This window comes from Rhopilema esculentum, chromosome 10 (genome assembly GCF_057945365.1).
Source record: "Rhopilema esculentum isolate cy_ngs chromosome 10, ASM5794536v1, whole genome shotgun sequence".
Lineage (NCBI taxonomy): Eukaryota > Metazoa > Cnidaria > Scyphozoa > Rhizostomeae > Rhizostomatidae > Rhopilema > Rhopilema esculentum.
The window spans coordinates 2741312-2756662 of record NC_142824.1 but is presented as its reverse complement, the minus strand read 5'-3'; the positions used below and the strand labels follow the sequence as shown (position 1 = coordinate 2756662).

The window sequence follows — 15351 nt, the reverse complement described above, 5'->3', positions numbered from 1 at the left end:
CGAGGCTTCACTTTTTTATTTTGAAAACTTGGTGCCCTGGCCCTACAACTTCGGTCGAATTAGAACAAGCCAGTCATCGTTTTATGCATGAAAACGTAAACATTTTGGTGGCTATAATTCATTATGCTACTTGCAAAAGGCCCAAGACACAACGTAAGAAGACAAACAATTGTAATTTTTGTTGTAAACTTAACTTTTTCTTTTTTATAGGTTGTGCATGCTAAGCACAATGTTCTTGTTTCAAAAAGAGTGACAAAAATGGTGTGTTTATTAAGAAGATTATTTAATTTTTTCAAAGTTGTTTTGAAGAATGCCAAACCATAGAAAACTCTTTTCATACCTGGCTAATTGAAGATCAGGTATAAGTTATTTTCAATTTTTTTATACACAGCATTTCAGCATCAAAGTAACACATTCTGAAACTGTTGTACAAATCTACATTCCTGTGGACGGTGAGAAATCCCAAACTGCATAAAATTTGCTGGAATTTCTTTAGGTGTAGACAGAATGTGTGCTACACAGTTTATCCAAATAAGTTTTAAGTGGCAATTTTATAAAAAAGTAAATTATCTTTTGGTGGTAAAAAGCTGAAAAAAGGCTTTGAAAAAGCAAACATTTCAAGTCACAACATAGATTGGCCTATTTTGATCCACAATTGGGTATATATATATTTCCTGGCATAGAGTTTTTGATCTATGTTTGATCTATGGTATGCACTGGGGTCGCAAAAGTATGGAAACGTCAGGTCAAAATGGTGGCTCACAGTAACCACGGGCCTAAGCCAACCAATTTTAAATTTAGAATTATGAGGCAAAGGGGCTTGGAAATGTTAGGTTATGGCGGGAAAATAAATTCGCCATTCCTTCGACTTTCTGTTTTAAGAAAATTTAATGATTGGTTTGCTGTTTTGAGGTTTGCTATCAAAACAATTCTGTAAAAGATTCTCTCATCATTCATGAAAGATGACCACAAAGTGTCACTTTATTGAAGAAACGTGAACGAAAAATTTGAAGCAAACTGCTTAAAGCTTCATATTCATGAAAAAATTTTAACTGAGAAAGTTATGCTAGCAGTGCACTTTAAATTTAACGTTTCAATACTAACACAAGGTGAGTTGCTCTACATTTGATGTTAATGACTTGTTATTTTAAATTCTGATTTGCTCATTATCTAAGCATGTGACAGTCAAAAAATTAAAGCAAAACGTACAACATTTATTCTGCTTCTAAAATTAATGAAAAGAATCATCTACACCCAAAGGGTCTATGTTATTTAGCAAGAAAACGATTTTGATCACTAAATACCAGTTTTTGAAATTGTTCACCTGATATCACTCTAAATAACCTTAAGGCTGATATCTTGGCTAAAATGATCTTTTGGTAATATATTTAGAGTCAGAACAAAGGTGCACATATTAAGTTTCAAGTTTAATTAAATTTTCTTATGCTTATTAAGTTTCGTCTGTACTTTGAGGCAATTTCTTATGAATCCTTTAAAATTATTTTCCAGAAATTTTCTGAAGCATCGGTCCAATGTTTCCCTGATTTGTCACCCGCAAAACAGTACGGTAAGCCATTGGAATCATGCAAAAAAATTTGCGGCAAAAACGTTCATTACAAAAACTCCTTAGCGCTGAACTTCTGTTTTTAAAAACCTGTCGGCTTCGGCCTTTGGCTTCTGTGAGCCGCCATTTTTAACAATGTTTCCATACTTTTGTAACATCTACCATGAAAGCTCTATTAACCCCTCTCTCTATAAGGCCCTTATCTCTATAAAGCCCCCTTATCAAGCAAAGACTTAAAATAAGCCCCCCTCTTTAGCCTTCGATGTCAAGCAAGAAAACATGCCCCGTATTTAGTGGGTCTCTTGGCAGATGTGGTGATGATAAGATCATGTGCATCGAATACAGCCCATGTAGACTAGACTTGCTTGTGAGCCTTAGAAGTCTGTCAAAAATCCTTTAGAAGATGTCCAAGGGTTATCAATTGATCCTGGCGATTCTGATGAAGATGAGGACCTTATAATTCATTCATTAAACTTTCAAGGCTGCTTTCAAAGTGGGCATTAGGGCATTTTTAAAACATTTTACTTGAAATTTTTAATGAGCCCTCTTCTCTAATAAGTCCCTCTCTCTTTTAAGCCCCCTCTAGGACTGAAAAATAAATAAGCCCCTCCCCTAGATCTATTCACTGGGGTAACTTAACCTCTTAGACTTTGGGGCTGCAAGGGACATGAAAAAACCTTTTTGAAAATATAGAATTATATAAAGGCAACTTTGCTTCAATTTTGAATACAGTCACCCTCCTAGACCCTGCATAATTATACATATACATACAAAGAGACTATATATTTGGGGAGGAATGTGTCTGTTTTTTAATCAAGACATGCAATCAACTGCAAGCAGTTATGTCAGTGTCTGCAGCATCTTCTTTTTGCAACATACTTCCTGGATGACTTGTGTGTACAACAGCTGATTAAGAATTCTAAGTAATTGCTTGGTCCAAGACAGCAGGAGTTTATGATAAAGTTTAACCAATGTATTAAGTGCAAAAACCCAGATAGATATCATAAAAGTAGTTGTAGCTTTTTCAAAGTTGTAAGCAAATATCTTAAAAATGATAAACAGTATTCAAATGCTTCAAACTTTCAAGTCCATTTTCGTTAAGGAACAAAATCTGCAAAACCTATTTTTCTGAAATCTTCTTTTTTGTCTGCTGTGAGGCAGGCTCATCATCACATACTCCAACCATCCCAATCTTTAGCCCTACAAGTTGATCCCTCCATATGTTTCTGCTCTGTCATTTTCGTTCTTACGCCAGTGATTGAACTATGTCATTCTTTTTCTTCCTCTGCCCCTTTAGCTGTTTTCTGAATTTTTCTTCCCCTCAGTGTCCACAACACTGATCTGTACATTAGCACCACACCAAGGTCTTAACCATTTTTCAACCTTATATTGAACTTCTTCATTAGCCATTCTCTTCACGAAATTATGACAATCTTTGCTAGCACCACCTGTGATCTTATATCTGTACTGCAATAGCCATTGCTTGTCAAAATATTATCTATAGGTATTTAGAACATCCAACTTGTTCTTGCTTTTTACCTTTCAGCCTGATCATGACATTGCTTTCACTGTTTTCGTTGCTCCTCGTTGCATTTGTTTCTTTTGTGTAATTTCTCATTCCAAGACCCTGAATTACTGCATTCAGACTGTCTGTTATTTCCTATAACCCCTTCTCTGAATCTGCTACAATGACCTGGTCATCTGCAAATCTCACTGCATTTACCAGCTTGCTCCCAACCTTCACTCTCTCTTGACAATTCTCTAGGGATATTCTGACCATTAATTTTGCAAAAATAAGTTGGAAAGAGAGAGTGACATCAGGCAACCCTGACGTACCCCTCTATCAATCTTTGCTGGCTCCCACCCCACTCTCCGTCTTTTGGCCTCACTTTTGCTTTTTGTTGCATGTGTAATTCATTGTCCAATCCACACCACCACTTTTGGGAATTTCTATACGTTTTTCCCAATTGACACTGTCGACAGCCTTCTCGAAGTCCACGAATGATAAACGTACCTTGATCATTTTCAATGCATCGTTTCTATAAACCCAAATTGATCTTTTTCATTTGCAACAGTTATTTTGTTCTCTGTCCTTCCTTTCAGAATCCTGAGCATTATCTTTGATGAACTGTATTTCAAGCTGATCAATCTGTGATCTTAACATTTGTGATCTGTGATCTTAGCTGTTGGGTTCTTCTCTAACTTTCTCTAACAAAGTCCTCCGACTATTTTCTTTTTAGATACATCTGCTGGCACAGCATCACTTTCTCATCTAACCCAGTGTTCTTCAAGGTCTTTATCATTTACGCTTGGTTTATCGTCTGTTCTTGCTGCCTTTCCTATTTTTAGCTCTTCAATCGATTTTAGTACCTCCGCCCTCATGATTTTTGGTCCGATTTCGTGCTTAACAGCTTCTGATTCCTCTTCTACAAGCAATTCTGATGGTGTTCCATCCTTGTTGCACAGCATTTCTATATATTCCTTTCACCTATTCTTGCTGCTGATAATCAATTTTGTGGTGCTTTCCAAGTGTGCCTTCTTCTGTTGTTGCTCTTGAACAAAGTGTTTGTTATCATCAGATTGTTTCTCACACAAAATTTTACTATCATCTCACCCCTGTTATTTCTTGCCACCAGAAATTATTTTCTTACAACGTTGAAGACCTTCTCTAACAGTTGCGTTCATATCTCCAAGTACCACTACGTAATCTTTACCTTTACATGTTGATGATTTGTCTTCGATTTTGTCACACATTTCCTCCACCTCTTCATCTGGATTATCGCTTGTTAGCATGTATACAACAATCAACACTAGATCTACAGGTTATCCAGCCAACTGCATCATCATCAGTCTTCCATTGCAGCCTGTCTTTTTTAACACCCAATTCTTTGGACATTAGCTTAAGGCTTTGGAGTTTGCCTAAATCGTGAGTCATGAGTCATGAGCCACAATCGCACAGGAGCAAGGCTGGATTGCGTCCTATTTATTATACTCATTCTGTCCTATTTACTCTTATTTACGTATTCGTGGGAAGGTACTTATGGCCAAGACCCTACGTGAGGGTGGGTGGTTGTCTAACATTAAAATGGGGAAAAGCTCAAAAGTACTTAGCGATTCAAAATGCATTGAAGTAACTGATAAACAATGATAGATTATAATTTTGAATATTTTCTTTTATTGGTGTTAAGGAGAAAGAAATCTTTAAAATGCCTACATAGACTTAGTAAAAAACATTTCTTTGTAATGTTTGTTAGGTTGTTAGGTTGAGTTACTATGGCTACAAAATGAAAAATTGTGACTTATTGCGACCCATGACCCATGACTCATGACTCATGACTTATTGACTTATTGACTCAAACGTTAGTAAATCTCAAGGTTTTACAGTCTCTTTAAACCATATTAAAACGATCTATTTGATGATTTTACTGATTATTATTTGAAACTGAAATGCATCACTAATAGTTTTTGAATAGCATGAGCCTTTATTCTAAGATAATTCTTAAGCAGCACAACAAGTGAATTTGGAAAGAATTGAGATATAAAGTTCGAATTCTTCTTTTTTCGTTTCTTTATCGTGAAAATATTTTTGGAAATGAAACATACTTGCACAGTACAAGCTTCACATTTGTACCTCAAAGTTTTTCTCAAAAGTTTTTGTTCCAAATACTCTGACAAATAAAAGTCAAACTGTCTATGAAATTCGAGTCTGGCGATAATTCATAATTTTTTTTTCGAATTTCAAAATTTTTGAGCTTCAATAGTGTTAAAGAAAGTGTGTATTTTATTGGGAAGTCTCAAGAATCTTCTATACAAGCCTTTGCATGAAATGGGAAAAATCAAGATAGGAATGGATGAGACCCCCTGTCAGCAAAGTAAGGAGAAAATGTTTGTGACCACGCTTTTTAGGTTAGCTTAAAATATATCTCAGATTATTTCTTGAAATCATTTTCTTGCAGTTTTTTAAACTGTTTTAATTTTGTCAGATATATCACCTCCCTTCCCTGAAGTGCTAATTTTTTTATTGCAGATTTTCTCAAAGATTTTCTGAGCATTTTAGGGGACAACCACCCCATTTCCCCCATCGAGTGTCACAAAAAAACTCTTATTGCATGTGTGACATCCTTTTTGGTATAGAAGCTACTTCTTTGTCTCACTCTACCTTCACCACCTGAATTGCTGTAAAGAGTAGACCCTACCCAGTAGAAAGCCGGACCCTTTCATTGTTAAGAACATCATCACTTCTATGACACCTCAAATCAAATTGTGTCTGGATTTCACAAACTCTCCTTCAGTAACTTACTTTGAACATACATATGCTAGGCACATATTAGTTATTTTAGGGGTACACTTATTTCAAAAGTTTTGTTTGTTGTTAAAATCATAAAGGCAAGACACCTAGAGACAGAAGATGGAAGACAGCATTAAATTGTATCTATTTCTAGATAATCAGGGGCTGGTCCTTTGAAGCAAGTAATACTGTATTGAATTTTTATTATTTCTGTATTTTCTTAATTTATGCAAGACTGTTGAATCGTCTTCTTATTTTTTTGGTAGGGTGATGCATTGCCAGAAAATGATCCATGGAACAATTTTTTAAAAGGTTAGTTTTTCATATTTGAGTAGTTGGTACACTGAAACTTTGCACCTCGAATAGAGACTTGTGGCAGTGGATGCGGTGATACAACCACAACAATCAACATTTAATTGGAAATCAGTTGATGTGCATTGATGAGAAGATTATTTGATTTTTGCATAGTAGGAAATGATTCTTGAAGCAAAATAATGCCATTTTGAATACCAGTAAGAAATGATGAATGAAAGGTAGATTAAATCACTCAAGACTTATGAAACGATGAATCAGACATAACCTTTTCTGGGAATCCAGGGAACCGCCAGTGCTAGGGTTTTACCTTTATCCTTTTGTTGTTGTTTTTTGTTGTTTATCTTTATCTTTGGGTAATATTTTTTGATTCGCTATTTAAATTTGTTTTCTACTTTGTCAGCTATACTCTATTGTTAAAAAGAGATGTTAATTTCTCGTCAGAAACCTTCTTGAAAGGCGACATCATTGATGGGATTTTGCTACTAACATTCAACGGGAAGCATGCTTATAGTCATGGTGAATTGTCACATGTTATTGAGGTATGGTTGGTATGATTCTTTCAGATCAATCAAATCTTCTATTTTTAATTGAGATTGGTGCATTAAAAGAATGAATTGGAAGCAGCTAATTATTACAGTGCTAGATGATAGTGAAAAAGTGTGGCCCATTTTGTGTGCGAATGCGATGCATTTGACTCGCAAGTGCGATGGATATTCAATGCTTCTATCGGAACAAGAATTTTTCTTGATACTTGAAAAACTACCAGACGTGTCAAATACTTTACGACGAGGCTATTGCCCATTTTCTGTACTACCCATAACATCAAGAATAGCTAGTAATAATTTCGGATCAGATCAATTACATTAATACTTGGTCGATTCCTTTCGCTATATCAGTCTGGCTTCAGGGCTTATATCACAACTATATTTGAAGCCGGCCTAACCCTATGTAGCCTGTAAGAGCACGATGCCTGACAGAAGCTTTTAAAAAGGCTATTTTTGAGACTGAAGACTACAGGATATATTTAAGAATCAAATCTGCAAAATTTCGAATACTTTCGATGCTTATTCGTGCTGTGATTAGTTGCCAGTAAACGCCGTATCTATATATAAACAGAGGCCCGCGGCAACTTTTACACCAAAATTCTCGCCACAGTCTCTTCGTGCAAATTAAGCGCGCGGATATCGAAAAGGTATACTGACCAGAAAGGTGTTTAAACACATTATGTTAGGACTTATCTATAACGCACTATGGTGCAACTGGCAAGGAACAGTTGTGGTTCACATACTATCTTGCAACAGAGGTCGATACTCTTGGGTTAATTGGAAGAAATGGAGCACATTGATAGGAGTCCCACAAGGCTCCTGTCTTAGCCCGATTCTCTTTTTGGGGTATATCAATGACTGCTCTGTATTATAAAGAGCCGAATGTGCCTGTGTATGGTCTATCGCTGTTTGAAAGATATTGAATAGTTGAAAGAGGCTAACATTGAAGAACTGTTAGAACACGATAAATGACTAAAAGGTAATAACGCTAAATACAGAATGTACGGAAAGCTTTTCATAACATAACTTCGAAAAACGTGAACAATTGATTCGAGGGAAAATTTCATGACATTAAGTAACATGAAATGATAAGGTGATCAAAAAGACCAAATTCTAAAATAGAATAAGCGTTTGAATGTTGTAGCTAACTACGAAAACTGCACGGGCGATTGATTTTTTTATACACCAATCTTTCGCTGGAGGCTGTAGACTTTTTAAGTGCATAATGGAGTTCAATTTCCAATATTGCTGCTCTATCTGGAGATGTTGCAGTTCTGCTGAGACTGCAAAAGAGCAGCTCTTATTGTCACAAATAATCATTCTGATATCTTATGAAAACGTTTGATAAACGTTAAGCTCTTGCACAAAATCAAGCATTTAATTGAATGACAGCTTTGATGAAACTGACATATTTCTTTCTTCAAAACTTCATTTACATATATTTCACGCAGGTTGCATTGGACGCATTTAACAGAATATTGATGCTGCTTTGAAGTTTTCGTTGAAGAGATCTTCTTGCGAGTAAAATACCTTCAACTGATAGGCGCAAAATTATAGAATTGTCTTTCAATTGCAACGAAACAGGCACTGTTGGCTAATATCTTCAAGAGTCTTCCATCGAAAGGAACGGTTCTAAGTTGCAACTTCGAGTTTCACACTTAATACGGTCATTAGTACAGCTCTGTCTACAAGGCATCGAACATTGCTGTTTTTACCAAAATAAACATAGACATTAATTTTTCCATATTGCTTCTTTATGCTTTTTTTATATACCGCTCTGTTTTCTTTAGCTAACGTTTTGGAATTTTGATAAACATGTTTCTAGAATTGTAACTTCTAGAATATGTTGGAATTAATATCATTTTTGATTAAGTATTTCTTGATAAGCAGCCTATTTATAATTTGATCAAAACTTGACAAATATTCGATAAATAGGCCATGAACGACCAATTACCAAATTAGTTTTGATCTAAATTATTTTTCAAGGATGATTATACACAGTTTGTTGGAATATTTGATCTTGGCGACGAGCATAAAGGTATGTTTGGCTGTTTTTTATAAACGTTGGGACATTTATGTAATATACTTTAGAAATATAGAATAAGGAAACTACCGATATATCAAATAATTTTATAAAGCTTTTCACCCTGGGTGCCAAAGCCTCAGTTAAAAAGTGGGTAATATGCAGTGTTTGACCATCTCTTTCATGGATGCTCGGGTACCCAGGCTAAATGCCGTAAGACATTTCAATATCCATTTCTGTGGTCGTCAAAGATTGTTTGGACCCGCAAGATACTTGTGCCAAACGTTTTTTTTGAAGAAGGCCCTTTGTTAAAAACTGAATTGTAGCATTCTGTTTTAAGGATTTTAAAAATTATTCAGCAATATTTGCACTCGCTTCATGGATTTTATTTCGCGTACTGTCTATCATATAAATTGTTGGCAATGTATTTCGATAAATGCATTTAATTGTTTTTATATCTTATATGCTTACAAAAGAACTACTTAGATAGCATTTATTACATTGGTATATGTTTTGTTATACGAGAATTGATGACACTATATTTTATACGGCGGGGCAATAACGTACAGTGCTGCTGGCTCAAATCCTGCCCTGGTCACGCTCCTCGCTCACTATTCTGCAAATCCTACCATGCACAAGCTATATTTTCTCAATTCTAAACCACTTTCATGATTTCCAGAGACACACATCTACCAGGATGGGTTCAATTTACGGATGAAAAATGGAAAAGATGAGAAGGAACACAAGTTCATTATCCGTAGAAAAACATTTCACAGGTAAAATTTTATCTTTTTTCTTATAAGATTTACTTTGAAATTCTTTTTAGATTTATGATAAAGAAGATAATTGAATATTGGTTTTAATTTTAAAGTCATAACCTGATTCATAAACTGGTTTAATCACAAAAATTTTGAAACCTGTTTTCAAGTATTGAATGCTCAATATTGTGAAGCTTTAAATGAACAAAAATTCGTGTACATGTTTTCTTTCATTAACTGGTTCAGTTCATAAAGACCATATGTCAAAACTATCAGTTGTCTTTACGTATGTAGTATAACTTTACGGGTAGCCATGGTTTGTCTAAAATATGCTTTTTGTGTAACTTCAAGTGGAGTACAAGTTAACACGCTCTCCCAGTTTGATTTGTTTTTCCTGTGTGCTAATTTCTGCTTCTTTTGCAGTGTATATGCAACTTCAAAACGAAACGTGTTTGGCTTGGTAGTGGTAAATCTTCCATTTGGTGTGCTTGTTGCTTCTCACCATCATCCAATCACTTCGGCGGTAGCTTGCGAGTTCGTTGAGAATGCGGCCGAGCTTCTTCGAATGTGATTGGCAGTCATCAAACTGGCATTTGAATTTTGCCATTGTCTGCAACAGTTCAGAGAGATTGCTACGTTTGCAAATATGCATCTACATTGAACGCCAATGCGGCGTCTCATTATGGAATATGGGATTTCCTTCACTCAAGCATAGGGCAGGGCTCTTTTCAAAAATGACATAATTAGCATAAGGCAGTCATTGTGCCTTTCAGACCAGTTGACCATGATCTGACAAAGCTTGACCTTGATTCAAAGAGGTCACAAGGAAAGATGTTGTTTGTAAATTTGTTTTGGTGGTTGGGGTGAATTTATAGGAACAGAAAGCACCCCTTGAAGTTCGTGTTAATTTTTAGATTTGATTTATGTCTTAATGTATAGTAAATCCGTAATCACGCTAGGGAACTTGCAAAAAGATTTGGTTCTCGGAATTAGCAAATTATTTTTACTCGTTTTTGTTGTAGAGTCGAATATCCCTTTCACCTTGTAATTTCCTGATTCACCTGGTAGTTTTTACTCTTTCTATGTTTATTTGCCAGGGGGTTGTCATGGTCTATTGCTCCCCGTGGTGTCAACGTCCCTGTAGTGTTTGTCAAGTAATTAGTAGGTAGCGTAATAGGTAACTTGTCTTGTAAATATTTAGTGGAATAAAAAAAATATCCCTTACACCTGTTTTCGTTATTTAAAGGGAAATTTGCTGGCATGTCATTCCGAAAAGAGCAGCTCAATTTCGTTTTGCTTTTCAAGTAGTTTTATCCTACCCCAAGGCCACTTTCACACTGCCGCTTTCACATCGCCGCTTCTACATTCTTTCTATATGTATACGAATGCCATTTGATTTAGTCTGGTGGATTCAAATCTTGTATTTGTGTACTTCCAATACCGAAATATGACGTTATTCTTTATAACAATGCAATAAATCCCTCTTATGTTTTCCAATGATCTTTTAGTATTTAGATTAAATGAATCAAATTTATGTTTCATATGAAATTAATTAGTTTACCACAAGGTATCGAGAGAGGAAATAGCTCATGTCTAGTATCTAATCGTTCTATTTTATTGGGAAACTTTTTCTTTTTGTGCAGGAATTTCTCCTCGCCATAGTTGCAAGGTGAATCAGCATTATGCAAAGGCGTCTTTAAATTTTCTTTATCTACTATTCTTCTATCTACATTAAAATGATATTCTCTTTAAAACTTTAGCTTTGTTTTGGAGATTGCTTTCAGGTCATTTGACTTTTTTCGCACCTTGATTCGCAGTATTGCAAAATTGCAAGATTCGTAATATTTTCGTTTCCTTTTATTTATGCTGTTCACCTCAAATAAAATTCGTTTGCACCTTCAAGGCCGTTTTTTTCACTTTCTGGGTGAATTTGTTTCAGATCCTATAGCTATTCATAATTTACGATCACTTTCTTTCATAATTTTTGTTCCGTACTGAAAAGTTGTGTCTTCTTGTTCATTGTCTATCATTCGATGAAGATGAACTCAAAGCTACATAGCATTATAACTGCCGATTATCAGCCTACTATTACCTGATTATTATACTTGTATCAAAAGAGGCACCATGACTGATCCTTGTGGAGCTAAATAGTAAACTAGTTCTGCCAACTGAAACTTCCAACCTTTAATAGCACAGGATTTATTTGGCCTGTTGGAATAGTGAGTTCATATTCAAACTTTTTCTTGTCACTATCGCTTTTAATACAAACCCTAGGCTAGTTTTTAGGAGAAACCCACGATCTGTATAGACTTTGAAGGCTACTTTATTTATAGCACGAGGATGTATTTTGGTGAGACATGCCGTTTAAGGGAACAGTTATTCTGCGTAGCCCAGTGAGATAGACAGTTTCCTACGCAGCATTTCTAAGTTGTTATCAATCCAAAGAAATTGCAACTCTTAACATCAAAGGTTCTAATTTGCTAGCAAATATATTGCACCAGCCGTGGTTTTTAAATCCCATCACTTTTAGAATCCGAGGAAATCCAATTTTAATTCATAGTTGAGTTTTCCCGCCTTGAGAAGGAAAAGATTTTAGGCTGACTGTTATTATGAAGCATGCGTTGTAATTTAAATAATTACATTTTTAGCATGATTCAGTAGCTATTTACCTGTTGATCAGAAGCCGAAATCCTGCTCAACCTAGCTTCATTAATTTCGCATTCTGCCTTTCAAAGGGATTGTGTTTCATCACTAAGATGTGAACCAAAATAATGATTGTATTTGCCGTAGCCGTGACGTTTCACTGACGTTTTATTTGTTAAAGGTTATTTCCGAAGTTTTGCTTTTTGTTATGAGACGAATTGTGGCGCTGCTTCCATTTGAACCTTTCTGAACCAGACATTGTCTTGATAAAGAATTCTCATTACATAAAGTATTGCAAACACACGCTTGGGATTACTTTGGTTTGCAGCTGCCGGAAAGGCCCTGTTACGCGACTACATAGTTCCCGTGCAACGAATTTAATGATCTTTTGGTAAGTAGCCTTCTTTATTTAATTCCTGGCGCTGATGGTCGACTGGACCTTTTGTCTCGTTCTATTTCTTCCAATCAGGATTGGAATCTAAGGAACCATGGAGCTTCTGGTAGAAACTGGCCGCTGAAAGGTGGACTTAGATCCCAGAAAATTAAAGCGGACAGCTCCACAAAATTGGGGATTTATTGAATTGAGTTTTCTGTTGAGAAAATTGCCAAACAGAAGGTGACTATAGCAATGGCGCAATGTCGTCGCTTGAATCAGTTGAGGAGATCCCAGAAAGAGGCTATGATATTTTTGTTTCCATAGTGCCCTGGGATCTATTCTACTACGTCACACGTGATCTTGTGTCAAATACTTTACGAATACCAAATTTTAGTTCTCAAATAAGACACCATTAGGAGTTTTCACCTTCAATCAAACTGTAGATTTCTATGTGATATAGACACTACTTTGTAATATTGTAATTTTACTTATGTTTGTTATTCAGCTGGAAGCACTGTACTGTAGAATTTGATGACAGTGCCTGATGCATTCGACTTGTTAAGGCGGATTCGGCTTGAATCTTTCTCGTACCCGTTTATCCGTTTATCCGTAAGGTTCTTTGACTGTTTGATGTCACTTTGTGAAACGCAAAAATTTATCTTGCGATAACATGAAATGAAGTTACAAGTAAATAATTGTCAGATCATCGTAGAAAACGATTTCCAGCTAGTCCTCAAACGAAGGGTTTTCGAGTTGTCTTGTAAGATCAAAGGTGGTCAGTACTATGGTTTTTTTTAATTTTTGATCACCTCAGGGCTCTTAAACGAAGCTTTTTCACTCCAATAAGGGGATAAACTCTTGTTTTGTAAAAACGTTTAGCTATAATGAGTACAGTTAAACCCAGCTAAAAAGAAACTGCAGATATAAAGCCGCCAGGTATATTTTTCCAATTAAACATCATCAACATAAGAACCACTTCAGCCTGTAACAGAAAATCACTGGTTTTTATGTGTGTTTTATTGTATGCTGGGTGGGATATCATTTGTTTGGTAATGTTCGAGTTTTCCTGTTTCCATGAAACACAGAGCCCTTTGTTTTACGATGGTGCCCATCCTAAAATTCTTAGGGCCATGCCTAAAGCAGTTATTAATCAATCATAATTTGAAATTTATGTAAATATTTCATTGTCTAGATTATATTTTTCTTATCGCCCACGACAATGCATCATATGAACTTTTCTTCTCTTATGCAAAAGCCTTTTCCGTGCAAACGTTTTCTTTTGGGATTTAAAACACCATCATTTTCAGACAAAAGTTTTAAGCATTGGACAAAACAAATAAACAAGATTTGACGTTACAGATTTGTTTTGATAAACAAATTAAGAAATTGCCGATGGGTAGTTTCAGGCTTTCTCTAATGAATAGGAATTGAGTTCGTGTATTTATGGCGCTGGTTTTTATGCATGGAAGCGGCCCGTTTTCAGAAATAACCAAAATGTTTCAAGGTGCAGACTCGAATAGAGTTCTAAAATATTTATATTTTAACTTCTGTGCTAGGAAGGAAAACGTTTCAAATGAGGAATTGCACTAAAAACAATTTTTGAATCATCCCTTTGTATATATTTTCAAACAGTTAATGATTGCAGATAGAAAATGAGGAAAAAAAATTCCTCTAAATGAAAGAACTTTGAAGGAGTAGAAAAATCAGCCTATATTTTTAAACTCTTGCAGATCTACACTCATCATTTATGAATTAGCATTAACATTTCTCCATCCATAACATTAAACGTTGAATAGACTTAGTTTAGCAATAAATTCCTCTGAACCCGTTTTTACTCTTTCTGTTTGGTTTGGGGACAGGAATTGATTATGCACCACTTCACGAAAGTTCACAATTTTGAAGATTATTACTCCCTTCTACTGTTTATTTTGTAATTTCAAGAAACTTCTTTTGGCTTCTCGTTGCAAAACTGAGCACCTTAAATTGTTTCTCTGAAAATCGTGCCAACAAACCTGTTTTGATTATTTATCTTATCTTACTGGCTTACTGGGAGGCATACGACCTCTTCATCACTGGAATTGGCTTTATTTTTTAAAAAACTTGCTATACCTGAAGGATACTTTCAAAAGTAATGAGTAAAGCAAAGAATTTGAAAGTGAATTTGGGATTTAACAAGAAATTGTATATAGATCCCTTTTTGCAATCTTTTTTTGTGTTGTCTTAAAAGCAATGAACATTTTACAAGACGATGCCATATGGTGCATAGCAACCCTGAGACCATAGCATTAAACATTAAGATTTCAAATTAATACCACATCTAAAAATTACAGTTAACATATAAATATTCATACATAACAAATAGCACTTACAATTAAAAAAATTACAAGCACTAATAACGAAAAGACATATTTCATAAGATGGAATACTTTTAACAAGAGCCTATCGAAACCGTTCTGATGTCTGTGTGTATTTTATTGCTGCCACGCGTTCAATTGATTTAAATACAAAGTTTTGCCATGACTTTCAATTTGTTGCAACTCCAGGCTGTAAGACACACAGTTAATACAACATATGACTGGACGGATGACAAACCCACAAGCCGTTATATCTATATCATAGGACAGCTAATAGGATAAATGAGATGTAAATGAATAATTTGCTAAAGCTGCTTCCCTCCTGAATGATGGGTTTGGCGTGGTGGGTCCTGTAAGCTAAGATCTTCCGTATTTCGTTTTACCTATTTGAAGTCACTGGCGATGTCTTCCTTGAGTTTTCCTGGGTTGAGTTTTCGATGTCTTCCTTGAGCACAACGATTTGTGTTAGTGGTTGTATGCAAAGT

At 35.4% G+C, this 15351-nt stretch overlaps 1 protein-coding gene across 4 annotated transcripts; it reads left to right on the top strand.

The window, feature by feature from the left end:
* The first annotated feature begins 2 nt into the window (after positions 1 to 2).
* Positions 3 to 11494, top strand: LOC135689830 (uncharacterized). Of its 4 annotated transcripts, none has more exons than XM_065207195.2 (6): positions 3 to 153; positions 6119 to 6164; positions 6609 to 6706; positions 8699 to 8750; positions 9415 to 9511; positions 9917 to 11494. In XM_065207195.2, the coding sequence occupies exons 1-6, from the start codon at positions 124 to 126 to the stop codon at positions 10062 to 10064; spliced, it is 471 nt and encodes a 156-aa protein (XP_065063267.2). In that variant the 5' UTR covers positions 3 to 123; the 3' UTR covers positions 10065 to 11494. The 4 variants fall into 4 exon arrangements, with proteins under 4 accessions (XP_065063267.2, XP_065063275.2, XP_088966916.1 ...); XM_065207203.2 differs by having other exon boundaries at positions 5 to 153; positions 6568 to 6706; XM_089110790.1 differs by lacking the exon at positions 3 to 153 and adding an exon at positions 161 to 1567.
* The last annotated feature ends 3857 nt before the right edge of the window (positions 11495 to 15351 follow it).

Coding starts and splice junctions, on each gene's coding strand:
- LOC135689830 (XM_089110790.1), top strand. CDS start 1,484: ATGAATCCTTTAAAATTATTTTCCAGAAATTTTCTGAAGCATCGGTCC. Junction 1,568..6,118: donor GTCACCCGCAAAACAGTACG/GTAAGCCATTGG, acceptor TTTTTTTGGTAG/GGTGATGCATTGCCAGAAAA. Junction 6,707..8,698: donor AATTGTCACATGTTATTGAG/GTATGGTTGGTA, acceptor TTATTTTTCAAG/GATGATTATACACAGTTTGT.